This window comes from Epargyreus clarus, unplaced genomic scaffold (genome assembly GCF_041222505.1).
Source record: "Epargyreus clarus isolate Ecla_fem2 unplaced genomic scaffold, WU_Ecla_fem_2.2 ptg000012l, whole genome shotgun sequence".
In the NCBI taxonomy this organism is placed as follows: Eukaryota; Metazoa; Arthropoda; class Insecta; order Lepidoptera; family Hesperiidae; genus Epargyreus; species Epargyreus clarus.
Window position 1 is genome coordinate 9,100,357 of NW_027332220.1, and position 15,940 is coordinate 9,116,296.

General features: G+C 35.8%; 1 protein-coding gene across 2 annotated transcripts; it reads left to right on the forward strand.

The window, feature by feature from the left end:
• The first annotated feature begins 326 nt into the window (after nt 1–326).
• Nucleotides 327–10,511, forward strand: Snr1 (SWI/SNF related, matrix associated, actin dependent regulator of chromatin, subfamily b, member 1). 2 transcript variants are annotated; one of them, XM_073078481.1, is made up of 8 exons: nt 327–572; nt 1,083–1,273; nt 1,878–2,040; nt 2,422–2,569; nt 2,949–3,160; nt 3,790–3,966; nt 4,328–4,466; nt 9,254–10,511. In XM_073078481.1, exons 1-8 carry the CDS (start codon nt 492–494, stop codon nt 9,343–9,345), a joined length of 1,203 nt encoding a protein of 400 aa, XP_072934582.1. In that variant the 5' UTR covers nt 327–491; the 3' UTR covers nt 9,346–10,511. The 2 variants fall into 2 exon arrangements, with proteins under 2 accessions (XP_072934582.1, XP_072934583.1); XM_073078482.1 differs by lacking the exon at nt 9,254–10,511 and having other exon boundaries at nt 328–572; nt 4,328–4,677.
• The last annotated feature ends 5,429 nt before the right edge of the window (nt 10,512–15,940 follow it).

Below are 15,940 nucleotides of genomic sequence, written 5' to 3' on the forward strand. Positions count from 1 at the left end.
GAATCATAAATGAAGCTTTGCATAGTTACATCCACAATACTATTTACGGATTTCTCCCGCAGACTTTAAAATTTATTTAAATAAAAGTCTGAAGAATTCGAAAAAAAAATGGACTAGTAAAATAAAATTATCTTTCTTAAAAATCGATTTCATTATAATGTGTCTTCCTTGCATCCCAGAAATTTGGTCCACATAAATAAGGAAAAAAAACAAGAAACTAATCGATTCACTTGATTGCTTTATATTGATTAACATTTTCATAAAAATCGATTATTCGATTAACCGAACTATGATCCATCCCTAATGGCATTTTTATTCTGCTTTATCTATGTCAAACATAGTTGACGTTTTTGTTGCCTTAAAGGAAATGTATCAAGAGCTTGTTAACCGTATTCATTTGTTTATTGTGTAAATTGATTATATTTTATTAGGAAAGTTGTGAATCTTGTATTGCAGTTTGTTTTTAGCGTTGTGAATAGAAATCAAACAAAATGGCTCTCCGAACATACGGCGATAAGCCGATAAGTTTTCAGATTGAAGAAGGTGGCGAGTTCTACTGTGTGGGTTCAGAGGTGAGTAGCATTTTAAACTAGCATCATATCTACTTTCTGTATGAAATGTTACTATCTACAAAATGATCGTAATAATCACATAACTATATTCTAACCTGCAAACTAAACAAACAGCATCAGATCCATTTGTGTTATTAGTTTGGTATATGTTATATATGTCAGTTTACGCGTTTCTTTCTTTTCAAAATGAACTGTAATCTTCTTTTCAAACAAATTGGCATTACAAAAACTGAAAATAATGTGTTATAAATACAAAACAACGCTTTCTACACTCACAGCCCCACAATAGAATTCCTTGTGCTGCGGGTGCAATGGACACATAGACTAATACAAAAATTCAGACCCAGAACACATATATATCAAAATTCATCATGTAGGTATGTGGCAGGGGATCGTCCTGGTACTTATGCACCATCTGTCAGATCACTCTTCCATGCAGTTGTAAAAATAGTGTCGACTCGCATAATTATCTATTTTGAAATTGTTTAATATTTAAAAAATAAATTCCAGGTTGGCAACTACCTGCGGTTATTCCGTGGGTCTCTATACAAGAAGTACCCTGGCATGGCCAGGAGGACCCTCACAAATGATGAAAGGAAACGCCTCGTTGACAATGGCCTAGGTTCCCACGTGCTGTCAAGTTCTGTTTCTCTGCTAAAAGCTTCAGAAGTTGAAGATATTATTGAAGGGAATGATGATAAGTATGTTTTGTTATTGTAATATCTATATAATTAGGTAAATTGTAATATATTATAGTAATAGTAAATGACACACCACCTAAATTGTAAAGGACAACTGTTGGTCATGGACGTTTCGCAATTCTGAATAGGATTAAAATGCTAACTGAGGTCGGGCACAGGTGCATCACTAGCCCCGAGGACTATGTTGGAATTTCTCATATAAAAATGTTTCCATTATCATATTATTCAGACCAGAACACAGCAGTGCTTAACACCTCATTATAAGGCAGAAAGCAGATGTGCAGGTGCTAGAGTCACAAATAATTCCGAAACTATTTAATTAAAATAGTCCTTATTGGATTTATATGTTCATAATGATCATTGTGGTTGTATGGTGCATCATGAAGCACACTTAAGCCAGGTGGCTTATGAAGTTAAGTAAAGTTATAGAGACTTACGCCCCGCTATGGGGTTTAAACATCACATCAGAAACACAATAGAAATATATTTTCAAGCTAATTTTGATTACACACTATTAATTATGCCATGAGGCATGATGTTCACATTTTTAAACCCTATTTTTTATTGTTTTTAACTTAATTTAATAAAAAGTAATTAATTTTAGATACAAAGCTGTGTCGGTGAGCCAAGAGCTGGCCACTCCCCGGGAGAGTAAGAGTAAGAAGCCACATAATCCATCATGGTTGCCGGTTATGCCAAACTCCTCCCATTTGGATGCAGTACCACAAGCTACCCCTATTAGCAGGAGCAGGGTGCATAATAAAAAGGTATGTTACGCAAAGTATTTAATACAAAATTTTAGGGGCTAACAGTTGTTATCAATAATCAATCTATCCAATCTAGTAAAGATCAAAACGTGACAATTTCCAGTAGGCATACATTTGTAATTAACAAGCAAAAAACTACTTACTATAGCTGTATAAAGAAACTTGAAAGTTTAATAATGAAATATGTATACACAGAAGGTTATGATACTTTCTAGTCTGAAAATCATTTATAACTAAATATTTATTGAGTAAGTGAAAACTAGTGTGTGAAATAATTTGAAAGCACCATGGCCTCACGTTTTTCTGCATAATAACAGCAGTGTTCAGTGTTGCTGTGTTGTGGTTTGACATATTTTACATTTATTATGTTATGTATTGCAGGTGCGGACATTCCCCCTATGCTTTGATGACACCGACATGACGGCGATGTTGGAGAACGCATCACAGAAGCAGATCCTGGTACCAATACGTCTCGACATGGAGATTGAGGGGCAAAAGCTGAGAGATACATTCACGTGGAATAAGAATGGTAAGTCAAGGTAGCTTTTTATTCGACTACAGAGGGTATAGTTATCAATCATATGTGATTATTTATATATGTATGTCTTACTGTCTAGCTAGCCCAAATGGTTTTAAAACCCTATTATTTTACTTGATACGTGTATGTTTAACCTGATATTCAATATCTATTTTTCCTAAAAATCAACTGATTTTCACAAGAAAAATTAACTAAATATTAATCAAATTGTACATATTTGCATATCCTTTTTCTCACTTCTATCTTCTGGTCTTCATCAAATAAGCCATATAGATCCATAATGAAATTCAAATAAATATTTTCCATTCGTATTTTATAGTGACATAGTACAATAGAGAATTCAAATTGTATCTTTTTATTAATATTTCAGAATCAATAATAACACCTGAGCAGTTTGCAGAGGTGCTCTGTGACGATCTAGAGTTGAACACCAGCACTTTCATACCAGCAATAGCGACGTCCATCCGTCAGCAAATTGAGGCCTTCCCGAGTGAACCACCAGCGATCTTGGAGGAGCAGTCCGATCAACGTGTTATCATCAAGCTTAATATACATGTCGGGAACACATCTCTTGTCGATCAAGTGAGGGTTGAAATTGGATATATTATTTTAGATGAATGTTCCAAGGTGAATAGGAGACTTTAGTAATCTGGAATTGCAATATAAGTAAACTTTAGTACGATAAAGTTTACAAATTACAAAATTTCACGAAGTTATAGGTAAAAATGTACTGTTTTCCATCTAGTGTTTGGTTATGAGGATTTTTTTTAAATTTAATAATTTGAATTTATTTTTTTATATTATTTAAGGAATTCGAAAAGTAGTACTTCATTGGGGCAAATATTTATCTAAATGGTAAGATAGTCTTAACCTAAGACATGTTCGAATGTATTTTATTATTATTTCAGTTTTCCTAAAACCATGGTTCCTCATTAACTTTTTAGTCCGTGTAAAACTTCTAGTCCGCTCTGAATATAGAAATAGATCGATCGCGTCGCTATAGTAAATTGTATGCTCGCAACAACTTCAAAGCGGACAAGCAGTTTGGCGCGGACTATACAACAATAGAGATTAACTATAGATTTGATTAATGTACTGAAATTTTTGTGATATACAAAAAGTTCTGCTAGGTTCTAACTTTGTAAATTTGTTCTATAGGATAAATATTATTATTTATTTTTCTTGTTTATAAAATAAAACGTGTTTTCTAGGTGGAATGGGACATGTCGGAGAAGGAGAACAATCCGGAACAGTTCGCAATGAAGCTGTGCTCAGAACTGGGGTTGGGTGGGGAGTTCGTGACCGGCATCGCGTACAGCGTCCGCGGGCAGCTCGGCTGGCATCAGCGCACGTATGCGTTCAGTGAGGCGCCCTTGCCTGTTGTCGAGGTAATTAGAGATTGTTTTGCCTGTACCCCCATAGATTAGTAAAGATTACTCACTCCTAACAAGAAAATGTAACCAGTTTTGACAATTTGCAATTGTCACTGTCATCTATTTTCGTGTTTAAACAAATATTTAAAAGAATTTAGTTTTTAGAGCATTTACGAATAAAGCAATATTTTTCCGCACTTTTTCTTCGATTTCGTGTCTTTGTACCACTTAACTGCACATGTCGGTATTGTTCTGCGTAAATTACACCATGACAGAACTATGACTGAACCAAACAATTTGTAATATTAATATTAAGGAATGTCTAGTGATAAGTCGATGGTGTATCTAAATCAATAAATAATTGACTTGATCACAGACGCCGTACCGCCAGCCGTCCGATGCCGAGCAATGGGCGCCGTACCTGGAGACGCTCACTAACGCGGAGATGGAGAAGAAGATCCGCGACCAGGACCGCAACACGCGCCGCATGCGCCGCCTGGCCAACACCACGCCCGGTTGGTAGTACACACGACACTACACGACACTCGGTGTCCGACACCTGACACTCGTTACACTAGACACTCGATACACGAGCGATACCCGGCACTTGTGTCACACCAGACACCTGATATGCGACACGACACACGGTGTCCGACACCTGACACTCGTGGCACCCCAGACACTCGAGTGACGCCAAACACCCGATACAAGAGCGACACCCGGTCGTCGACACCTGACATCAAATGTTCGATATATGAGCGACAATCGGCACGTGTGTCACATCAGACACCTGATACACGACACTGCATCTAAAGTGCGACACCACATACTCATATCACACCAGACGCCCGATACATGAGTGACACCCGGTGTCCGACACCCGACACTTGTGTCACATCAAACGCCCGATACATGATACGACGTGCGGTGTTCGACTCTCGACACTCGTATCACACCACACCAGACACCCGATAAAAATGTGACATCCGGTATCCAACAATCGACATTTATGTCACATCAAACACACGATACACGATACGAGTTGCGGTGTTCGACTCTCGACACTCGTATCACACCAGACACCCGATAAACAATACGACATCCGGTATCCAACACTCGACATTTATGTCACATCAAACATCCGATGCATGACACAGCATGCGGTGACCGACTCTCGACACTCGTATGGTCTGATACACGACACGATGCCAGGTGTCCGACACTCATCGCTTGTGTCACCAGACACCCGATACATGACACGACACACCCGACACACGTGTGAGACGCTCGTATAGTCTGATACACGACACGACGCCACGTGTCCGACACTCATCGCTTGTGTCACCAGACACCCGATACATGACACGACGCCCGATGTCCAACACCCGACACACGTGTGACACCAGGCGCTCAATACACGACACGAAACCCACTCAAACTCAATTTATCAAAATAAAGAGATAATTAAAATCCTCCGAAATACTATCAGTATTCTCATTTTTATACTAAAGAATCACTTCTTTGCATAATCTAAGTATTATTTAAAAGTACAATATGTTCATAATTTGGAGGCTTAATTAATATAACTTATTTATTTTGAATTGGTATTCTTTCATAAGTTATTCTATAAATATATTGAAACATGCTAACATAGATATATCTTAAATTATTTCAGTATTTTGTCATTTCTGTAAATTCATTATTTATTTTTATTTATTCATCTAAATAAGAACTGATCCTTTTTACACACTAATTAGTATACACATACAAATAATCCTAATCATAAAAAAATAAACATGAATATGTCATGGTGGATAAAGAATTTTATTAGGAATGAAAACATGTGTTCTTTTATTTAATAAGTAACTGTATGTTATTGAAAACATCGATAAAAGTGGGACATTTCTATAAGCAACTTGCTACATGAGCCAGATAGAAAAAGGCCTTATTACAACATTTTAGATGCTGCCGTATTCTGGTTTAACGGGTGTGGTATGACATAGATATGAGTGTTTCCAATAAAATATTCTGAGGAAAAAAGGGATTTGAGACAAACTTCGTGTAAGGCACCTATTTAATTTGGAATTGATTTAACAGATGACTGGCTAAAAGTGTGTACACTTATGTATGCACGTAAGAAGTTAGACTTCTTTGGCGTAATTAATTAAATTTTTCGTGCAATAAAACTAATAAATAAACCAATAGAAATATAGCGCTATGTCAAAGAAGACAGTAATAAATAAAAGTCCTGGGATTCCTCAAGAAATAGTTTTTATACACTGTCTGCGATGCATTGGCGACTCCTCTGGTGTCACAAACTTGTATAGGTGACTGTACTTTCCATCAAGCAGACTGTCTGTATTATCACCAGATTTAATTAAAAAATATATGTGTAAAAAATATGTGTTACTTCCGCACTCGCAACTGCGATCGACGCAAATTTTATTTTCTGATTCCAAACACGCCTAAAGAAGTGTAACTTTAATAAAATATTTAATTATAAATAAATTATTTATATTGTTACAATTAATTTTATGGTGTTATTTAAAGTGTGGACTAGGTAATGGCTAGCTCAATTATATTATTTAAATTAAACGGTTTTTAGGAAGGTATTATTATTGTATTCTAGTTTATTAATTATTAAGAATTAAAAACGATTTCTTATATCATTATTAAGAATTACTTAAAGAGTACTTAAAAAGTAACTTTTGGTACTTCAATATACAACATTTTTATAGCAAAATCTTATATTTTTAATTTGTTGTAGCGAATATTATACAATTTTTAAGAAGTCATGTTAATAAAATGCTTATAATTTATTTGAATTTTTATGAATCGATGTAAAATATGGATGCTATTTTGAGTTTAGTATAGTAGAGTGGGTTCACGAAATCAGTTGTTTTTTTGAACTCAGAAAATGAAAAAAGTGAGTCTTTAAAAGTACGTTTGTGGTTCGGCGTTGAAGGTATAGTCCTCACCAAAGTGCTACTCCGCTCTGAAGTTGTTGCGTGCAGATGTAGTCATACAATTTGCTATGGCGACGCGATTCATTTCTATATTCAAACGGACTAGCAGTTTTACTATACCACCGCCACACCTACTTCTAGCGTCACGTAGTTCTGCGTGTAGATGGAGTGGGGGTGTGGATGCAAATTGACTTACATATGAGGCCACTTCTTGATCTTTAAGCCCGCTCAACATTCTCACGAGAATCTCATGAGAACGCTAGAAAAGCTCGAGAAACAAGAATGTGGAGCCGATACGAATCGGGTTTTTCTCGCGTTCTCGCGACATTCTCGCGAAATTGTAGAGCGGGCTTTAGACGTGGCAACGCATCTATGTATTGTCCTAACGAACCCTATATTACTAGTTGTTTCAATCTTTAAGTCACAATGTTTATATGAAATTTCAAAGACTCAAATAGTAAATGACATAAGTAAATTATTCTGAATTATCGGACCAAATATCACTGTGGTAATATTTTGAACGACTTCGGTTATTTATTATGAACATCTGTTGTATAATACAGGCTCATATGCACTAGCGGACTATAGGGGGGCGGGAAGGGCGGTTCGCCCAAATACAGTTGCTAATTAGCTAAAAAAAAGGTCGTCAGAACAAGCAATCTGTGAAAATATGTCCCGGACTCATTAACATCACTGAAATATGCATTTGTCGGCGAAGTATACGTCTATGAGACATTTGTAACTTGTAAAATCGAATCAACTTTTTAGACTGGGGGCCCCATTAGAATGGAGGCCCCATTTCACTTTCAATCCCGGGGCCCCCGACGATCTTAGTCCGCCACTGCTCGTATGAATTTTATACATGAGTGGTTCAGTACAAAGCTGATCTCATATCAGCTATTTATTATTAAATAAAAATTGTAATGCGTAAGTTTGTTTATAAAGGTGAAGTGTGCTTTATTTGCATGGACATTACATTAATCTATTAAGACTACTTTTCGAATATTTAGTTGAATTTTACAGGTTCTTCCAAGTATCAATTGATAGATTAATAGTTTTATTATTTAAATAATTAGTATTGTGTAGTAGAATATATTTTGGTTCTTTCCACGATACAAGTACCATCGCCACGCTATTTTAAATTATATGGGTTTACGAATGCGCGTTACAAGTTAGTCTTCCGGAGTCCCGATAGTATGCTATAATTAATAATATTAATAATTATTTCTATTTTTATTGTTAATACATTAATTAGTTAGTATTAATCTATGTCTGAATTTATAAATACCGCAATTTTCTGACTTTAATAACGTTGATTTTGCGCGTAACTCATTACTATTTCTACTTTTCTACCTCTTTGTACGGCAGCTATATGGTGCATTTATCTAGAAAAACGATTATGTCTGACACGACACGTTGACTGTCTGTACATAAATATGGCGCCTACACGTGCACACGGCCTCCGTGTAATGGGAGAGTACGTTAAACCTTTGAATAAGCCATTATACCCTCTTAAAGGCTTTATGGAATTGAAAATATCGGCACATGTAACGGCCAAATGGCGTGGTGAGGTACTTTTCGTCGAATTTCTTAGTCGAATCCTGTACTGATTATAATTTTATAGTAATACTGTCTAAATGGTTAAAATTGCATGTTATTACATTTATATGTATGTAAAATCAAACCGTGTGAGACTGTTGTTAAAATGATACTGATGTGTCAAGGCTGCCTTTTGAAGTACAATTGATATTTAATGCAAATAAAGCTAAGGGTATGTTGTAGAACTTGTATTAAAAATTAACTCACATCAGTTATTATTGAAGTTGACGTCACCGAGTAAGTTAATTTTTAATACAATATTTATATTAATGATTTGTAACAAAGTAAGTGGACTGTTAAATTTTTATCACATTAAAGATATTTCCAAAAATTTTCTTTTATTTGCTACCATTAAATAAATATTAACATTTTAGTAACTTAATAGAAATGGGTGATTAAATTGACACATTCTGCTTACAGTCATTATTATCGTTTAATATATGGCAATACTTGTAACTAAATATGTAAAATTGACGCGAAAATTAATATGACTATTACAATATTTTTTTATTGACCTATTACAATAGGCAAATAAAAAAATAGACTTTTCATAATCTTGCCGCTGACGGCAAAATTTCCCATTTTGCCGGTGACGGCGAAATCTCCCATTTTGCCGATGACGGCAGAATCTCCCATTTTGCCGGTGACGGTGAAATTTCTCATTTTACCAAGTTTTGCCATAAATCAAACGTGTAAATGTCGTGACTGAAATTGACTGTAGTATTTTTTGGTGACAGATGTGTCGTTGAGCCGCGCCGTCAACCGGCTGATCCGCGCGGACGAGGCTCTCTTCCAGAACACGCCCGAAAAGCGGAGGAAAAAGATTTAATCACCCACGCACACCCATCCCTGCGGTTGTCAACCGGCAACGTTATTACTAAGCTTAGAATTCATGTGATCAATACCTATAATAACAATTTGTCGCAATTTGCCGCAAGATTCCGTATATTTAGTAATTGCCGCAATTTGCCGATTACAGAATAATTCTCGTGAAGAAGTAATTATGTGAAGAATTTCTTTTAATTTCTAAAATTATATTACAGTAAAGTTAATAATACCGATGACATTATTAATTAATAATCAGTAGTTTAACTTAAGATTAGTTATATTATTTGTAACAAATTAATAATTTGTAATAATTACCAATTAATGTTATTTGGCATCAATGAGTTCACCTACTGATCATATTAATTAATTATATGAACATTTGCCGCAATAAAAATAATTATTTTATTAAGGATTCAATATTACGTTATCAACATAAATAGTTTCCAAATTATTACTTTGCATTTTGGAATACAACTATTACTAATTCCTAATCGTAGTGACTATTTTATATGATCTGAATTAAATATTAATGTTTAGGATTTTAAAACAGTAGTTAGGTAGTATTAGGACCATGAACAATAGCAGGTAAGTAAGAAAATACAGAAATTACTCAAAATTTGATATAATCCGGCATGGATTACATATATGGCATTTTTGTGAAAGAATAAATATAGATTAGGAGATCCTACGAAGGAATAATAAACGGAGTTGTCAATTTTTATTTTTCTACCTCTAGTTGTCTAAGAACATAATACCTTTGATACTTTATTATTACATTTTGGCAATTTGTTAAAATATGCACAAAAGGAAACAGTGCTGTATTTTAATGCAATAAATACTAACGCACCTACATTTCCTAGATCGTTTCTACATTTTTGGAGTGAGGGAACTCTATTCATAAGATTTTTTAATTAGAAAGAGAACATATTGAGTATCACGAGTTCATGGCATAACATAAATAGGTTAGGACATTGTTAAGTCTCCTCTATTTTATATCGACTCGAGAATGAAGTCAAATTATTATGTCAATAGTAATTTAAGTTTAGCATTTATTCAGCTGAAAGACAATTCATAGGTTACATATGAGTGAAAAATATCTTTAAATTTACGATAGGTATTTGTAATATCGTGCAGGATAAAAATGCCAATAAAAGCTTAATAAATAAACTGATTTTATTTTTTACAACCTCTCTTTTTTTAGTTTTTACCCTATGGGTACGCCCCATAGAGTACAAACGGAACCCTATTAGTAAAGGGCGCAAAGGGCTCTTATCTCCTGAATTGTAAGACAGACGCTTGAAATTACATCTATACTAATATTATAAAGAGGAAAACTTTGTTTGTTTGATTGTAATGAATAGGCTCAAAACTACTAGACCGATTTTAAAAATTCTTTCACCATTCGAAAGCAACATTATCCACGAGTAACATAGGCTATATTTTATATGAAATATATTTGATAAATAGATTTTGAGGCGGTACAACGTTTGCTGGGTCAGCTAGTATTGTATAACGGTGGCCGTTATTACAACAAGTACTAAAAACAAATAAAAACTTAAAAAGGGTTGTCAATAGTAGTTATAATAGTTGTACAAAAATGAGGGTTGTCATATAGGAAATTATAGCTATTTTTTGGCGCTTTTCCACTTCTACATAATAAAAAGTAGATAACAGTGTGAAACAAGGGGCGGTTGGATCCAGAGATACTATTGTGAGACAGGAACACATCTTGTCTAAGTATAACGCAGTTTTAGACGGGTTAAAACTGTTTGTGGGTAGTTGTACCTACTTTACATTTTACGACATAACTTAGTAAATAATTTGAAGGTGGTAGAACCCTTTGTGGTTCGACTCCGGCGGCACCACCGCCACACCTATTTCTTCCTAATAACAGCAGTGTTAGGCGCTGTTGTGTTCCGGTTTGAAGGGTGTGGTAAGGGAGACGGACTTTTTCGAGGCGTTCCAGCTTAGTCCTCAGGGGTAGCGGCGCATCTGTGGCCGACCTCAGTTAGGAATATCTAATCCTATCTGGGGTTGATTACAGATGTCCATGGGCGGCAGTAGCCATTTACCATCAGGTGGCAGAACCCTTTGTGGTTCGACTCCGGCGGCGCCACCGCCACACCTATTTCTACCTAATAACAGTAGTGTCAGGCGCTGCTGTGTTCCGGTTTGAAGGGTGTGGTAAGGGAGACAGACTTTTCCGAGGCGTTCCAGCTTAGTCCTCAGGGGTAGCGGCGCATCTGTGGCCGACCTCAGGTAGGAATATCTAATCCTAACTGGGGTTGATTACAGATGTCCATGGTCAGCAGTAGCCACTTACAAACTACTTACACTTAAAAAAAACATGAAGTTGGTAAACATATATATTTACGTAAAATAGGTATACTTTGGGGTTGCTATCACCCTTATGACAGTCGCTGCAAAGCTTAATATCAATCTGTTAAAGTTTTATCAAAAACGGTTCACAAGTTTGCAAAAGTAAAACAAAGAGAAACTGTATTACCTATAAGCTTTACTTTTATGCACAGTAGGTTGTTCGAACCTCGGACCTCATGGGGGCTTTCAATAGTTATTAGCATGTACGATATTAACCCCAAATAGTATTATATAATAAACAAATAATATAGCAATTAGATGAACATAATCACAATATCATGTTGAGTCATCATCATTCATAGCTTTTCCATTCTGCCCGTTATCTCGAGTTGCGTAACCAGAGGGCTTTCGGGCGTACACTATTGAATAGCCCTTATTTATTACGAGATACTCCTGAGATTATTCTGTTCCACTGGCTTTAATTGCTTCGCCCGATTTCGTAATGTTTCGTGGAAATATCATCGTGGTCATTGACTTTTTTATAACTAAGTGACAATATTTATAAGTAACAAACACATTATGCCGTGGTTTTAACAGTTACATTATTTACATAGCCTTACCAGGTATAGCAGCTGTTTACGATATTAAGTTTGCTTGTATGTATATAGGTATATGATGATGAATAAATCTTTGAAATCTTTTTGTAAAATAGTAGCAAATAAGAGTGCATAATGTAAATCGGAAGGTAAGCTGACATCGCCGGATGTGAAAACCTTTACTGAACCATTAATGAATAATTAAAGGTTTTCATTTAGTATTTGAATAATAAATCAAATGAATCATGTGTGTTACATGAACTATTGAACTTAATTGAAAGGTTGCTTCAGATAAAAAACACTTACGAAATATTTTTTCCGTACCAGTGGTAACTAATAAATATTCTTTACGTATTCAAAGAAACAAACTCGAGTAGCTAAACGGGATGGATTTTCTTCAAGTACTATATACATTATATTAATGTTGATTTATATGACATTTTGCTATACCTATTATTTACTTACCTTCAAAAGGTACCCGACGACGTGGGAGCGACGCCGGGTTATGTGGGATTTTTACCGCACTAAAACCCCCACGGTGGCCGTTCTCAACGCTTGTTGGAGAACTCCGGGATCTCCGACGGAACACAACCGGAGCCCTCCAAGCGCGATGCCCAACGGGCTCTACCCTGGGGGAGCAGTTTTCCCACACCATGTAGTGTTTACGACGGTATGCGACCACACATACCGCCGTCCTTCCCGGGGTCGCTTGCTGGACGGTTCGAGCTCCCACTCTTGCCGCCTGCAACCCCGGAAGCCCCCTTTTAGTCGCCTCCTACGACAGGCAGGGGATACCGTAGTCCTATTCTAGTCCCGGAACAACAGAGACAAAGTAGATCTACCTACTACGCAAATCGACAGAACTTGTTTCGAAAAGTTCGAGAAGTTTATTTGTTCTTTGGTGTGAGGGGTAGCGACAAATCTGTGAACGAATTCGGCTGACACCAATAATTTGGTAGTCAATTGAGGTATTTTAAATACTAAACATCGGGCATAGCGAATACTGCAACGTTTAATTTATACCTACCTATCTATTTACGAAAATTTGGAATGGGGATACGCGATGCGGCTCACGCTTGGCGGTTTTTATTCAATTCTGATAAATTTGTGTTATAATATAAGAAATGATAAAAACACTTATTAATCTTTTACGAAACCAGCATATACAATACAATCTTTTCAAAATCAAAGCTTTTTAAAAAGAGATAGTTGACCGGAGGTACGGCGTATATACGATAGTTACTAGTTACTACCTACTAAGTATTTTCGTAAAACATAATCTACTAAAATAATAGACAAATCTACATCTTGTACGTTTACATTTATCCGCAAAAACAACGCGTCTGCAAAACTTTTCAGACGCAGAACTTTAAATCAACACTTATTTACGTACCTCTTGTTAGAGATCGGAGGCCTACTTGCGACAAAATGTGAAACTTAAACGTTACACGCCCGTCTTTATTTGTCGTGTTTGCCATAATCTGCGGCGTCTAACAAATAAGTCTCCCCTGCTATGGTCGAGATTTATAGGCTTGCCTCGACGTTAAGATGTAAAGATGATTCAAGTTTGTGTCCTGAAAAACACGAGGGGCGCATGCGTGGACCGAGCCAACGTTCTGCCGCGTGCATGACAGCGGTTCGGAATCGAGAGCTAGGAATGTACTAGTGTCGATATTTTTTTTGGATAATAATTAACAACAATATCATAAATTTTATTATGTTAAAACATTAAGCCCTCACAACTAGATCTTTCATTTGGTATTTCACAAAATGTAGACTAATTTTTTTTTTTTTATAAGTCTTATTGTATATTAAGGTTGCTATTAGTTCCTTCCCGGGGATAGGAAGGGGTTAAACATACGACGCGCATATTAGAAAGAAGAAGCTTAACCGGAAGTTTGACTTAAAGGATGGAAAGGATTTCACGTTGTCCAATTTAATATAATTAGAGAAAGTTTTTATAAAACTATGAAGTGTTTGCCTATCAATTATTTCTTAGGCTTACTTTTAATCATAAAACATTCCCATGTTTGTGCCAGTATATAATGAAACATATTTTAGAATAGTAAAAATTTACCACACCACTTGCGAAAAAATTAAATAAATTCATACAACATAAAAGCTGATCGCCATTTTATTTAAAAGTCATAGACAGTTTTGTAGTCGCAGCCTTATCCGTAACGATATAAAAATTCAACGTGTAAGTTAAACAGATTAAATGACGCTGCAACGTAAGTATAATGTTATCAGCTCCCAAATGCCATTATCGGGAAATAGCGACGTGCAGTGAAGTCGACGTGCGCACGTCCCTACGTCGGATCTCGGCAGCATTCAGTGCGATAAAATGTTCGACATGAGCGGTGGGAACGCTCCGACCTCGCGCCATCTCCCGCCAACCCGAGATTCGAATCAGCACAACGGAAAATTAATAAACATCGTTTTCTACTAATCTTACGTTTTAATAGTTTTGTGTCTAGACGGTTCGTTTGTAAAGTTTCTCGCGTTTTCGGAAGTTGGTTTCGTTTTTGAGCGATAAAAAAAATAGTTTGGATTGAAACTTGTGAAGTTACGTGATATTTATTGAGTGCCACGCTACTTTGGAGGGTAAACATTTTGAGGTAAGTTTTTTTGAGTTTTATTTGACTATTATGATAATACCTGTGCACTTCAGTGCAACTAAACTACAATAGTACGACAAAGTTAAGCGAGTATATTCTTATATTTTCTTTTAAAACTAAAATTAAAGATGAATTTTCGAATGCTATGATACACTAAGGACATTTGTCGTTAATCAGCTGTGCTCGACCCTCTTTGACCTGGTCCGAAAGGTTTGAGTGGCAAAAACCTTCCTAAGCTTTTTACCCTTGTACTTCTAAATCTAGGCAAGACAGCTCAAGCAAGGTAAGCCAATCCCTCTATAAATTCTGGAAAGTTTCCAATCTTAACTACTACTAGATTAGTTTATATATAATAAGATTTTAAGCGGATACCTTTAAATGTCAGATGAAATTGAAAATTTTGTCATTGGCTGACTTCAATATAAATACAAATTATCAGTATCATGTAGGACGTGTAAGAGGTTTCCGGTGTTACTGATTTCTAGAAGGGTGGAAAATAGGCAATCAGTCCAAAGTCTACAGTCTCTTAAAGTCTATAGAATCCTAGACCAATCACTAAACGAATTGGATTCGGATACTAATCCTGATACGATCACACATGTATTAATTAGGTACTTAGAGATTTTTTGTAAAATTGGGATATATCTTGTAGCGATCTGGCATGTAATAGCATGTTTTCGGCCCGTGGATGTCGTAGATGACTAAACAATTAATCGTAGGAAATAGGTAAGCAGCGATTTTCTCCTAAGTTTTATCTTCAGCAGTAATTAACACGCCAAGCAAAGTGATTACCAGTACCCCCTTTAAATTCTCAATGGTTGGTGAATGGATGGATGGATAGATGGATGAATGAGTTACTAATGTACTAGATAGTACCTACTATATTTTTAGAATGAAAAACCGTTTATGCGTTCGTCAATTCATGTCTCAAAGATATAAATGAATAATATAAGATAATTTAAAAAAGTATGTAGAACTAGATTGTATAAGGTACAATGGGGTTGACATGTATAATTAGCACCCGAACCCCGAAATAAATAACGAAAAAAGAAGGGTTTTATAT

Bases quoted from the DNA above. Each gene is read 5' to 3' on its own strand.
- Snr1 (XM_073078481.1), top strand. From the start codon at position 492: ATGGCTCTCCGAACATACGGCGATAAGCCGATAAGTTTTCAGATTGAA. The intron at 3,161-3,789 runs GTGAGGGTTGAA...CGTGTTTTCTAG, and splicing joins ACACATCTCTTGTCGATCAA to GTGGAATGGGACATGTCGGA. The intron at 4,467-9,253 runs GTTGGTAGTACA...TTTTGGTGACAG, and splicing joins CCTGGCCAACACCACGCCCG to ATGTGTCGTTGAGCCGCGCC.